The 13,792-nt window shown below is 47.9% G+C and overlaps 1 protein-coding gene across 1 annotated transcript in view; it reads right to left on the bottom strand.

The window, feature by feature from the left end:
• Positions 1-13,336, bottom strand: part of LOC141476622 (ubiquitin-conjugating enzyme E2 R2-like) — a 90,211-nt gene extending 76,875 nt beyond the window's left edge. The window contains exon 1 of the mRNA XM_074165396.1: positions 13,052-13,336. Within this exon, the coding sequence (XP_074021497.1) occupies positions 13,052-13,228 (177 nt within the window). The 5' untranslated portion in view covers positions 13,229-13,336. The remainder of the gene's footprint in view (positions 1-13,051) is intronic.
• Between the last annotated feature and the right edge of the window lie 456 nt (positions 13,337-13,792).

Consider the following 13,792-nt stretch of genomic DNA (forward strand, 5'->3'; position numbering starts at 1 on the left):
TTTGCAAACTTACTGAGGGTGCACTCAATCCCCTCATCCAGATCATTGATAAAGATATTAAACAAGACTGGCCCCAAAACTGAGCCCTGAGGGACACCACTGGTGACCGGCCGCCAACTGGATTTCACCCCATTAATCACAACTCTCTGGGCAGGGCATTCCAGCCAGTTTTTTACCAGGTGAAGAATACACTTGTCTATGCCATGATTTGCCAGCTTCTCCAGGAGAACACTGTGGGGGATGATGTCAAAGGCCTTACCAAAGTCCAGGTAGACAACGTCCACAGCCTTCCCCCCATCCAGAAGGTGGGTCACATGGTCATAGAAACAGATCAGATTGGTTAAGCAGGACCTCCCTTTCATAAACCCGTGCTGGCTGGCCCTGATCCCTCGGCTGCCCTGCACTTGCCGTGAGAGCTCACTCAAGATGATCCTCTCCATGATCTTTCCCGGTACCGAGGTCAGGCTGACAGGCCTGTAGTTCCCCGGATCCTCCTTCCAGCCCTTCTTGTAGATGGGCATCACATTAGCCACCCTCCAGTCATCTGGTACCTCCCCTGTTGACCAGGATTGTTGATAGATGATGGAGAGAGGCTTGGTGAGCTCTCCCGCCAGCTCCCCGAGTACCCTTGGGTGAATCCCATCCAGCCCCATAGACTTATGCATGTCCAGGTGCATAAGCAGATCATTAACTACCTCCTCCTGGACTATGGGGGGGTTGTTCTGCTGTACACCCTGGGGGTAGCTGGTCTGACTATTAAAGACGGAGGCAAAGAAGGCATTAAGTATCTCAGCCTTCTCCTCATCCTTGGTCGCAATGTTCCCCCCCCGCATCCAGTAAGGGATGGAGATTCTCCCTGACTCTCTTTTTATTGTTGATGTATTTATAAAAACTTTTTTTGTTGTCCCTTATATTAATGGCCAGGTTGAGCTCCAGCTGGGCTTTTACCTTCCTAATTTTCTCTCTGTATAACCTAATGAGATCTCTGTACTCCTCCTGAGTTTCCTGTCCCTTCTTCCAAAGGTGGTAAACCCTCTTTTTTTTTCCCTTAAGTCCCATCAAAAGCTCCTTGTTCAACCAGGCTGGTCATTTTCCCCACCCTTTAGTCTTGCGACCCATGGGGACAGCCTGCTCCTGGGCCTTTAGGATTTCCTTCTTGAAGAGCATCCAGCCTTCCTGGACCCCTTTGCCCTTCAGGACTATCTCCCAAGGGACCCTCCCAACCAGGGTTCTGAACAGGCCAAAGTCCACCCTCTGGAAGTCCAAGGTGGAGGTTTTGCTAACCCCCTTCCTTACCTCACTAAGAACTGAAAACTTGAGCATTTCATGATCGCTAAGCCCAAGACAGCCTCCGACCTCCACATCTCCCACTAGTCCTCTGTGAACAGTAGGTCTAGCGAGGCACCTCCCCTGGTAGGTTCACCTACCAGTTGTGTCAGGAAGTTATCTTCCACACACTCAAGGAACCTCCTAGCCTGCCTGCTCTCTGCTGTGTTATATTTCCAGCAGATGTCTGGTAGGTTGAAGTCCCCAACCAGAACAAGGGCTGGCGATTGCGAGACTTCAGCCAGCCGCTTATAGAATACTCCATCTGCCTCCTCATCCTGGTTGAGTGGTCTATAGCAGACTCCCAGCACAAAATCCCCCTTGTTGCCTTCCCCTTCATCCTTACCCATAAACACTCAACTTCATCATCACTGGAATCAAGCTCTATACAGTCAAAACACTCCCTAATGTGCAGAGCCACACCCCCGCCTCTCCTTCCTTGCCTATCCCTTCTGAGGAGCTTATAGCCTTTCATCACAGCATTCCAGTCGTGACAGTCATCCCACCACGTTTCCGCGATGGCATCTACGTCATAGCTGTCCTGCTGCACAATGGCTTCCAGCTCATCCTGTTTGTTGCCCATGCTACGTGCATTAGCATAGATGCACTTGAGCTGGGCTCCCGATTTCATCCCCATCCTTGGCCCTTTACCCCCAGGCTCATTACCAGTGGGCCTGGTTTTATCCCTTTCCCCCTGTTGCAAGGCCTACACAACAAGTTAGAGAAGCCACTGAAGGACAAGGTGAATCAAGCCAGTTTGCAGAGGTAAGCCATCCAGCTGGCTTTAGACATTGCTGAACTAGAAAAAAGGCCAGTGCTTTATCTCTATACTAATTCATGGGTGGTGGCAAATGCTCTGTGGGGGGTGGCTACAGCAGTGGAAGCAGAGCTACTAGCAGCACAGAGGCAAACCCATCTGGATTGCTAAACTGTGGCACGATATTGCTGCCCAGATAGAGAATCTAGTTGCAGAAGCACATCATGTAGGTGCTCACATAACCAGGGGTGGGCAGGAATTGCTGCTTGGGAGCAGGCCAGGGCTTTTCCAGGTGGCAATAGGTGAGCAGTTGTACATTAGTCATGTTTGTATATTCCTTCATCAGTATTTTTTTATCATTTTTATTAGAGAGCTTTAAACTAGATTTGAAGGGGGATGGGGTTGGAACCAGGGTTACTAAAGTGGTGCCCAGGAGTAGCGTGCCAGTGCTAGTAGGTAAAGGTGCCAGCAAGGCCTTGCAACCTGTTGCAGCAGTTTAAGTGGGAGAGAAAGACGTACGTGTCAGTGAAGACATGAGGAGTAGTGATAAGATGGTAACTGCAGAAATGTCTGCACATGGACAGGTGGGAATTAGTGCTTGCCCTCCCAGAAAAATAGTGGGACGATTAGCCCAGCTGAAGTGCATCTACATGAATACATGCAGCATGGGCAACAAACAGGAGGAGCTGGAGGCCATTGTACAGCAAGAAAACTATGATCTGGTTGCCATCACAGAAACATGGTGGGAGGACTCGCATAACTGGAGTGCTGTGATTGATGGCTACCAACTTTTCAGAAGGGACAGGCAAGGAAAGAGAGGTGGTGGGGTGGCCCTTTATGTTAAGAGCAGTATTGTATGCCTCGAACTTAGCAATATGCATGATGACAGTGTTGAGTGTCTATGGATAAGAATCAAGGGGAAGACCAATAAGGCAGACATCGTGGTGGGAATTTGTTATAGACCCCCAAACCAGGATATAAAGGCTGATGAAATATTCTATAAGCAGCTGGCAGAGGCCTCACGATCACTCCCCCTTGTACTCATGGGGGACTTCAACTTCCCAGATATCTGCTGGAAATACAACACAGCAGAGAGGCAACAGTCCTGGAGATTCTTGGAGTGCATGGAAGACAACTTCCTAACACAGCTGGTGAGGGAACCGACTAGGGAAAGTGCCCTACTGGACCTGCTGATAGTTAATTCAGAAGGTCTTGTGGGGGATGTAAACATTGGAGGTCGTCTTGGACAGGATGATCGCGAAATGATACAATTTTCAATTCTTGCTGAAGCAAGGCGGGGGGCCAGCAAAACTGCCACCTTGGACTTCCGAAGGGCAGACTTTGGCCTCTTCAGGAGCATGGTTGAAAGTGTCCCTTGGGAGACAGTCCTGAAGGGCAAAGGTGCCCAGGAAGGCTGGTCGCACTTCAAGGAGGCACTCTTAAAAGCGCAGGAAAGAGCCATACCCAAGTCCCAAAAATCAAGCAGGAAGGGAAGAAGACCAGCCTGGCTAAATAGAGAGCTTTGGCTGGAGCTCAGGAACAAAAAGGTGGTTTATGATCTTTGGAAAAGGGGCCTGGCAGGCAAGGAGAAATACCAGGAAGCAGTGAAGATATGCAGGGGGAAAATTAGAAGGGCCAAGGCTCAAGCTGAACTCATCTTGGCCACTACAGTTAAGAACAACAAAAAGGGTTTTTTCCAGTATGTAAACAGAAAAGGGAGGATTAGGGATAATGTGGGCCCACTGAGGAATGAGATGGGCACCCTAGTGGTGGAAGACACGGAGAAGGCAGAGTTGCTGAATGCCTTCTTTTCTTCAGTCTTCACTGCTAAGGCTGCCCCTCATGAATCCCTGGCCTTGGAGGCAAGGGGGAGGGTATGGAGAGAGGAAGTTTTTCCTCCAGTAGAGGAGGACCAGGTTCGGGACCACTTGGCCAAACTGGACATTCATAAGTCCATGGGCCCTGATGGGATGCACCCACGAGTGCTGAGAGAGCTGGCAGATGTTATCGCTGGGCCACTCTCTATCATCTTTGGAAGGTCATGGAGAACAGGAGAGGTGCCAGAAGACTGGAGGAAGGCGAACATCACTCCAGTCTTCAAAAAGGGCAAGAAGGAGGACCCTGGGAACTACAGACCAGTTAGTCTCACCTCCGTTCCTGGGAAGGTAATGGAGAGACTCATTCTAGATGTCATCTCCAAACAAGTTGAAGAGCAGGGGGTTATTGGAAGTGGGCAACATGGGTTTACCAAGGGTAAATCATGTTTGACCAATCTGATAGCTTTCTACGATGCCATAACTGGTTGGTTGGATGAGGGGAGGGCAGCAGATGTCATCTACCTTGACTTCAGCAAGGCTTTTGACACTGTCTCCCATAGCATCCTCATCGGGAAACTAAGGAAGTGTGGGCTGGATGAGGGGACAGTGAGGTGGATTGAGAACTGGCTATGTGACAGGACCCAAAGGGTAATGGTTAATGGAGCAGGTACAAGCTGGAAGCCTGTAACCAGTGGTGCCCCCCAGGGGTCAATACTTGGTCCAGTCCTGTTCAACATATTCATCAGTGACCTGGACGAGGGGACCGAGTGTATCCTCAGCAAGTTTGCTGATGACACCAAACTGGGAGGGGTGGCTGACACCCCGGAGGTCCGTGCTGCCATCCAGAGAGACCTGGACAGGCTAGAGAGCTGGGCAAGGAAGAACCTCATGAGGTTCAACAGGGAAAAGTGTAGGGTCCTGCACCTGGGGAAGAAGAATGTTAGGCACCAATACAGGTTAGGTGTGGACCTGCTGGAGTCAAGTTCTGAAGAGAAAGATCTGGGGGTCCTGGTAGACAGAAAAATGACAATGAGCAAGCAGTGTGCTCTTGTGGCCAGGAAGGCCAACGGAATCCTGGGCTGCATAGGGAAGAGTATGGCTAGTAGGTCGAGGGAAGTCATTCTCCCCCTCTACTCTGCACTGGTGAGGCCACAGCTGGAATACTGCATCCAGTTCTGGGCTCCCCAATTCAAGAGGGATAGTGAACTACTGGAAAGAGTCCAGCAAAGGGCAACGAGGATGATTCAAGGATTGGAGCATCTCCCTTATGAAGAAAGGCTGAGAGAGCTGGGACTCTTTAGCCTGGAGAAGAGAAGGCTGAGGGGAGACCTTATCAATGCTTATAAGTATCTGAAGGGCAGGTTGAAGGAGGAGGGAGCCAGACTCTTTTCGGTGGTTGCCAGTGAGAGGACGAGGGGCAACGGGCACAAGTTGGAACATAGGAGGTTCCACTCAAATATGAGAAGAAAACTTCTTCACAGTGAGGGTGACAGAGCCCTGGAACAGGCTGCCCAGGGAGGTTGTGGAGTCCCCTTCTTTGGAGATTTTCAAGACCCGCCTGGATGCAGTCCTGAGTAACATGCTCTGGGCAATCCTGCTTCGGCAGGGGAGTTGGACTAGATGATCTCTATGGTCCCTTCCAACTCTAAAAAAATTCAGTGAAATTATGGTTGGTTTCCTGTTCCCTTGGCTTTTTTGTTAAACTGCCTTTATCTAAACCCACAAGTTCTGCCTCTCATCTAATTCTCCCCCCCATCCCACCTTGGGGGGGGTGGTGGGGGTGGTGGTGTGCAGGCAAGCAACCACGTGGTTCTTTGTTGCCAGCTGGAACTAAACCACAACATTACAATCACATTAAGCTGTGACCAAACATTTTGGCAATTAAGTATTATACAACAGCATTTATCAATGCCTCTGGCAGCTATAAACGTCAGCTTTCCTGATAAAAGAAAGGTACCTGCAGGTCAGTTATGCTGCAGTTTTCTATTTAAAGTGCTTGCTAAGCATAGCATTTGGCTTTCTGCCCATGTGTTTTAAGCTCCATGTTGTGGCATAGTCTGGGTAATTGCATTTCAGGTGACAAGCACAACAGAACTCAGAAGCATGTCAATAGTATACTTTAACCCTTGTCTTACCTTACTACAGAATCCCAGAATCACCTAGGTTGGAAGGGACCTTTAAGATCATCTAGTCCAACCTTAAAAAAAAACCAACCACAAACAAAAAAAACAAACCACCATCACTAAACCATGTTCTCAAGCACCATGTCAACTCCTCTCTTGACTATCTCCAGGGATGGTGCCTCAACCACTTCCCTGGGCAGCCCATTCCAATGCTTAATAACCCTTTCAGTAAAGAAATTTTTCCTAATATCCAACCTGAACCTCCCCTGGCACAACTTGAGGCCATTTCCTCTTGCCCTATCGCCTGTGACTTGGGAGAAGAGACCGACCCCCACCTTGCTACAACCTCCTTTCAGGTAGTTGTAGAGAGCAATAAGGTCTCCCCTCAGCCTCCTTTTCTCTAGGCTGAACAACCCCAGCTCCCTCAGCCTCTCAAGACTTGTTCTCCAGACCCCTCACCAGCTGCATTGCCCTTCTCTGGACCCACTCCAGCACCTCAATGTCTTTTTTGTGGTATGGGGCCCAAAACTGGACACAGTACTCAAGGTGGGGCCTCACCAGTGCCGAGTACAGGGGGACGATCACCTCCAGAGTCCTACTCACCACACTGTTTCTGATACAGACCAATATACTGTTGGCCTTCTTGGCCACCTGGGCACACTGCTGGCTCACATTCAGTCAACAGTCAACCAGCACCCCCAGGTCCTTTTCTGCCAGGCAGCTCCATCCACTCTTCCTCAAGCCTGTAGCACTGCATGGGGTTGTTGTGACCCAAGTGCAGGACCTGGCACTTGGCCTTGTTGAATCTCATCCCACTGGTCTCAGCCCACCAATCCAGCCTGTCCAGATCCCTCTGCAAGACCTTTCTACCCTCCAGCAGGTCGACACTCCCACCTAGTTTGGTGTCGTCTGCAAACTTACTGAGGGTGCACTCAATCCCCTCGTCCAGATCATTGATAAAGATATTAAAGAGAACCGGCCCCAGTACCGAGCCCTGTGGGACACCACTCGTGACCGGCCACCAACTGGATCTAACTCCATTCACCACTACTCTCTGGGCCCGGCCCTCCAGCCAGTTTTTAACCCAGTGGTTAAAACCAGATCTTGCCCTGTGCAGGCACTGGCTCCAGGAAACACCATGCCAGGCTATGGGGCTGCAAGCCATTTCACACTTCCACACTTGACATCAAATCCTGCATGCTGGTTTCACTATGTTGAGAGGCTTTATTTTGAACCTAATCTTCAAAGCACAGAAGACCCAGGGTGGCTGTAGTAGAACAACACAGGAGCTGTAGCAATTAAGACAGTACAAGAAAGAAATCCCAGAGATGGGAGGTAAAAAAAGCCAGGTAGCTCTGGAATCAGTGCAGATCCCTCTGACACTTCAAACAAGGCAGCCTAGGCATTACCTCCTCCAACAAGAAGTTTACCCAGATTCTCCCCAATACTGAGAATTGTTTGTGAAGCCTGCATAGCATACTTCTCCCCTAGCAAGCCTACATACCCAGGCCTTGATGGTTTTCTCTTCAACACGAGGAATGTCCCCCTCCTCCCCCAGGTTAAGTTACACAACCTCAGCTTTATTTTTTGCTCTTAGAGAATTGCTGCAGCTGCCTCATGGAGGAAGTCTGTGCAGAGGAGCATGACTTGTCAGTACATCAGGATCTGTGCTGGGGTGCTTCAGGAAGCTGCTCAGGTTTTTAATTATAAAAAAAAAAAATAAGTCAGGAATAAGCAGGAGTCCTTATTCCAAAAATATCTTTGCTTTTGTGCTTAAGCAGCCTGAAAGCTAGTCACTTGATGATTTCTTCAGCTATTCCAAATTTAAATATTGTACTTGTAAACATACAAGTTGAATTTGTTTTGAAAGAAAGCTTTCCCATATGTTCATTATAAAAAGCAAACCACTTTTTACCCACAGATTTAGTTAACTATGCTATTATAAGATATATCCATTTTACATAAAAACGGAAGTTTATCCAGGGTCACATATACAAGTCCATTACAGATAGAAGACTTTTAGTCCCTATATTGTTCACTAAATTATACTGCCTCTTACTGTTGTCAAAAAACATTTCAGCCCTACCTTAAACCTAAAGGTGTACAAACCCCCCATAATTCTACATGATTCTTCTAATCCTAGCCCTGTGTCCTTCAGATGAGCACCTCTTACAGTCACCAACAGATCTAGAACAATGCATTGCATTGGCTCTTTCATCCTGTTTGTGTAGCATCTGTAGACTATTCTCAACAAGTGTCACACTTCACCCACACAAAGGGTATAACAGATGAACTCTGGATTGTGCATTCCTTTCACCCAGTCTAACATCAGATTGTAGCAATTCACTTTCAGAGTTAAGTGTGACACAGCAATATTCAACAGCCTTACCAAACAAAGCTCAGTCATTTTCATCTACCCAGTCTAGATCAAAGAAGCTTTTAATATTGACTCATGCTCTACATTAAACATACTTCTTAACACAGCATAGTTGGTCAAACTGTGCTTCTGGGCAGCAAAGTTTCTATTTGTATAAATTTCTCACTTGCACCTTCCCTGAAATATTGGCTCCCAGCACAAGAATACCACTTGACTATAAAATGAGAACAATTTCCTTTTAAAACAATCAGAAGCTGTAACACTAAGGTGCAATTGTGCCAGACATGCTGAGCTTAGGTGCCTCCTGATGGCTTCTTCAAATAGTACTGCCAGTATCCTGAAAACATTGCTTGATCAAAGCACTGAGCAAAGGTTTATCAACCTCCAGGCTCTGAAGGCTCAAGTATCAAAGAAAGGCACTAGACTAGATGTGGTGATAGGACAAGGGGTAATGGCTTCAAACTGGAAGAGGGTAGATTTAGATTAGATATCAGAAAGAAGTTTTTCACTATGGGGGTGGTGAGGCAATGAAACAGGTTGCCCAGAGAAGTTGTGGAGGCCCCATCCCTGGAAGTGTTCAAGGCCAGGTTGGATAAGGCTTTGAGCAACCTGGTCTAGTGGGAGGAGTCCCTGTCCAGGGCAGGGGGGGTTGGAACTCTATGATCTTTAAGGTCCCTTCCAACCCAAACCATTCTATGATTTTAAGGCAGACAGAGACCAATCAACAGAGATGGCGAGAGTTTCACCATGCACAACCCTCAGCCAATGAAATCTATCCCAACTAGCACCTATCATCACCAGATTACAGCTTAATAACCTTTGTTGTGGTGATCTCCATTCACTGCTGCCAACATTAAAGGTGAAGAAGTTCTCCCGCCATATAGCACAGAACCCTCTCAGCTGAATGGATGATCCCTATGGCATAAAGGTAGCATCAATTAACTACTCACACATAGTTTGTCAGACTACAGCACAATTTAGTTCTCTACTGCTCAGGCACTGCTTGTAAAACCAGAAAAAACACATTCCCATCATTTCCAGAGCAATTCAGAACTACTACATAGCCCAGTGGAGTCTGATCTAAAGACCTGTCTTATCATGCCATGCCCTTCCCAGCTGACCTAAGGAAGGAGCAACTGGCACTATGACCTGGACATGAAGTATTTCATTCTGAAAGGAGTCTTCCCTTTATCACTCAAAAAACCTCAATAACTGAATCAGCTGTGAGCAAATCAACATCTTAGACACATAAGGTCTACCCACCTTTCACCCTTAAACTCTGAAAGAGCCAGGGACCAAAAATTAAGTTCACATATTGCAATCAAAATACCTGTAGCCCAACACAACTGATTCTGCCAGAAATTTTAGTCAAACTGGAAATTTCTTGCTGACAGCAGCTGAGGGACAGACATTTGCTCTTATCACTGGACCTCTTTGGAGTACTTATCACTGACCCTGAGCTACTTTTGCCCTGCCAGCACAGAATGAGAGGTAACCAGTGCATGAAATAGCTCAACTCCTTCTTTGAGGGTGGTAATCTGGAACTTAATCAAAGGGTTACCCAAAATATTATTCCCAGTCATACTTAATAGCTACATGAAGTCACTAGATAAGGCAAAGATTGACAGGGATAGGGACAGCTGTGCAGGAACACCTGAACTCATGACAGCCTCCACTGCAGATGTGCACCTTCAGCTGATCGCATGGAGGGAGTCTGTGGTTCAGGACTGCTCCTATTCCTCATTGATGCAAGCTGCTCTTCACAGTGATTGCTTCTGAAGGCTGCTGCCCTTTCCATCTAGCTGGGAGGTCCTAAACTATGAAGTACTACAGCAGATCTGAGCATGCTATATTAGTTGATAAAATATGCTGAAATGCTGTGCTTGAATTTAAGAGGTCCCTGACTTTATTATAGCCAACACTAAGGTACTGATAACCTGCCATTTAAAAAACATTCAGGGGGACATGTTTTCTGCTTCAATTTATCAAATGCTAGTTACAGGATTAGCAACTGAAATCAGAGTCTGTTGAAGTGTTGAACCAGCTTTTAACAGCAGTAGCTCCTGTCAAGGAGGCGCAAAGAGTGCTTTCCTCATTTCAGTTATTCAGCTAGTTCAACAACCCAGAGAATAGTCATTTCTCCAAGAATAAACAAGGTGCCAAAAGCTGATATTACCAGCTCCAAGAGCTCTATGAGCACAAATCAAGCATTTGTATTCCCAATCAACTAATCACTAACACCTTCTTTATTAACATCACATTAAACACAGGTCTTCCTCAAAATATTTATACTTGAGCTTAACTAGAAGTCTTTGCACTTTCCCCTCCAGTTCCTACCCCCAAAACCACACCTCAAGTGGAAGAAAATTCCCAAACTCTCATTGCTGCAAAATTTAAAAAGTTACATCCTGTAATTGTGTATTTCTAATCCTGCTTACCTAGTCTTAGGAAACTAAGACGACAAAACAAGATGAAGCTAGATATTTCATCAAGCTAAGAAACCTGAAAAATAAGTGAGATTGTGATCTGAACTGACCTCACATATACTATGAATATATCCTAGAAGTCACCCCACCAAATAAAGTTAAGGGTATTAACCTTATCCCTAAACAATTCAGTAAGCCAAGTCTAACACATCTAAAGGTTTGCCTGAAGGCCTAATACAAAGCAAACCAAGAACATCACTTCTCAGGACAACAGGACTCCTTCTCCCTAGGAAGAGAATGAGGGTCTAAGACCACTTTTTCAGTGGCTCAGAACTTAGGACACATAACCAAAGACCAAACACTACCAAAACAAAACCAACCAACCACCATGCATGGCTCCTCACAGAGAAGAGATGAGGCAGAAGCAACATATGACAGACTCCAGCCATGCTGCTTGAAGGGAATCCCTCTGCTGTGGAAGAGTGAAGGCATCATGAGACCTTAGTCTCCCACTCTCAAAATAAGTATCACAGGATCGGTCAGAAGAATTTAGAAGAAAGGCACAACAGTTCAAGGACATAAAATACCGAAAAAGGTATCACATTCATAATACTGAGGTAAAGCAACTAGCAGCCTTGCCTAAATCTACACTTGTTAATACACATCCCCAGATCATTCCTGGAAAGAGGCTAAAGCAGCACATGAAATAATTACAAACATACAGTCCAGAGAGCTCCCCAACCAAACAAAAATATTTTGACCCATTGTGATTTCTTTGAAAAAAAATGGATGAGTAATATAAGTGCAGGAAGAGGTTGTCAAACCATTCAGATGTAGAAGTGACCCACTTACCAACCCAAGACTAGAGTAACTTCCTGAATAAGTAATAATGGAGGCAAGTCTAAGAATATACCTATCACCTACATGAGTAAGCCATCCAACTCATTACAAAAGGCAAGCCTTGTGCCAAAGCATTCCCTTCTTTCAAAACAATGAGGCCAAACTGAACATGACTCAAATATATTATTACCCAAGCTACAGGCTATTTTGGGTTTGTGGAACAAGGCTCTTAAACCTTGACCCAGAGAGGCCAAGACACATGTTAACCAAGTAAAGTGATCATCCAAAAATTTTTCAGTTTGACAGAAGTCAAAGGGCATGAAATGGGAAAAGCAGGAGCCACTAATGTTAACTCTCGGGAGAAGCAAACTGAAGGGGACAATATTTTGCTAGAGACAAAGCAGATATCAAGTGCAAAGGGGTATGCCCAATGCAACACATCTTCTGCAGGCACCAAAGGGTTTTAATTGCTTCTAAGAAGTACACGCCATTCCTCCTCCAATTGTTTTGGAAATCTAAGTCTTTTGCTGTCCCTTTCTGGAACAGCAATGCCAGATTTCTTGCTTACTGTATTTACAAGAGGGAAAATAACCACAAAAGTTGTTGGGTCTTTTTTGATTAACAGGAAGATTGAAAGCATTTATCTACCTTCATCAATTATGCATTGCCATAGCCCTTTGAAGGCTGCCCTCTAAAAGTTTGGAGAGGAAAAAGAGGAAAACAATAGGAAAAATAGTCACAAAGGAGTCCTGAAGCCCATGAAGTTTTGAGGAAAACACAGCCTTTACTCTGAATTAGTCATCCTACACAGGATGCTCCCACATAACAAGCAAAGTGATTGAGGGAGGGTTGGGAAGCCCTTTTGAAATATACACAAACCAGAGCCAAGAGGACAACTTGGGGGTAGAAGAGAAAAATTTGCACCCTGCCGTGAGGCACTTGCCTTTCTTTGGGGTTAAAATAGGGAAATAACAGAATAGAGACAGCTGTGACACCGCCCCCTCTCCCCAGAGGGCATCCTGAGGGAGAGGGGAGGAGAGGTCCTGCAGGCCCCAGCCAGCCTGTCCTGCAGACCGCCCCCATCCCCCAACCGCCGGCAGCGGGAGGGGAAGGACAGCTCGCGGGGCACCACTTACGGGAGCCGAGCCTCCTTACCCTCCCTCTTCCCACAGGCCCCAACGTCCTTCCGCGAGGGGCGGAGGGAATGACAGCTGCCGCAGGCCCACCGCCCCACCAAAGCCACAGTCATCCCTCCGAGCCCGATAGAGAGGCCCGGCAAGCGACAAGGAGGACGGTGCAGGCCTCAACAGCGGCTCCCCAGGACCGCCTCAGCAGTGGGAGGCCTAGTCCACCGACGGGGGGGGGGGGGGGGGGGAAGGCCATACCTTGAAGTAGCCACCTTCGTAGAGGGTGTTGGGGGGCCCGAAGATCGCTACCTCCCAATTGTAGAGGTCGGACTCGTCGACCAGGGTGATGCGGAAACCCTCCACCGGCTCCTCCTGCAGCGACTTCAACTCCAGCATAAGCGCCTTCTGCGAGCTGCTCATCTGCTGCTGAGCCATGGCGTGGCGTGGCGTGGCACCCGCCACCCCACGCTCCCACTGCTGCCGCGCGGGCCCCAACCCTCGCCCCTCCCCACACTGACAGCCGTTACCGCCGCCACTTCCTTTTGTGACGGCGCCCGCTCGCCGCTGACCTCAGCGCGCCGCGCCACGCCCCTCTGCACGACAAGCCCCTACCGGCGCGCTTAAAGGGACAGCGCTCCCCACCACAGCGCCTGTAAGGGTGTATGGGCGAGTGGTTCCTGGTACTGTATCAGCCCCTACGGGCTAGGCCCGTATCTCCTCTCCGGCGAGGCCCGGCCCCACAGTGCCTGGCGTGGGGGCAGCGGGGCAGGGGAGAAGCTACGTGCTGGACTGCGAGTGGGAGTGGGACAGAGGGGGCGGTGCTGCGCGGGGGTCACGGGTGTGTAAGGCGGAGCACGGCCGGCCCACGCTGCTGTACTGACAGACACTCAAGGATCAAAATGAGCAGGTTTTGTACAAAGGATGGCTTTTGAGGAGCGACCTTGCATGACCCAGCATCCCCTAAAAATCCTGCAGCAACCCCCAAGCAGCAGTAGGAAA

Source organism: Numenius arquata, chromosome W, assembly GCF_964106895.1.
Source record: "Numenius arquata chromosome W, bNumArq3.hap1.1, whole genome shotgun sequence".
Classification (NCBI taxonomy): Eukaryota; Metazoa; Chordata; class Aves; order Charadriiformes; family Scolopacidae; genus Numenius; species Numenius arquata.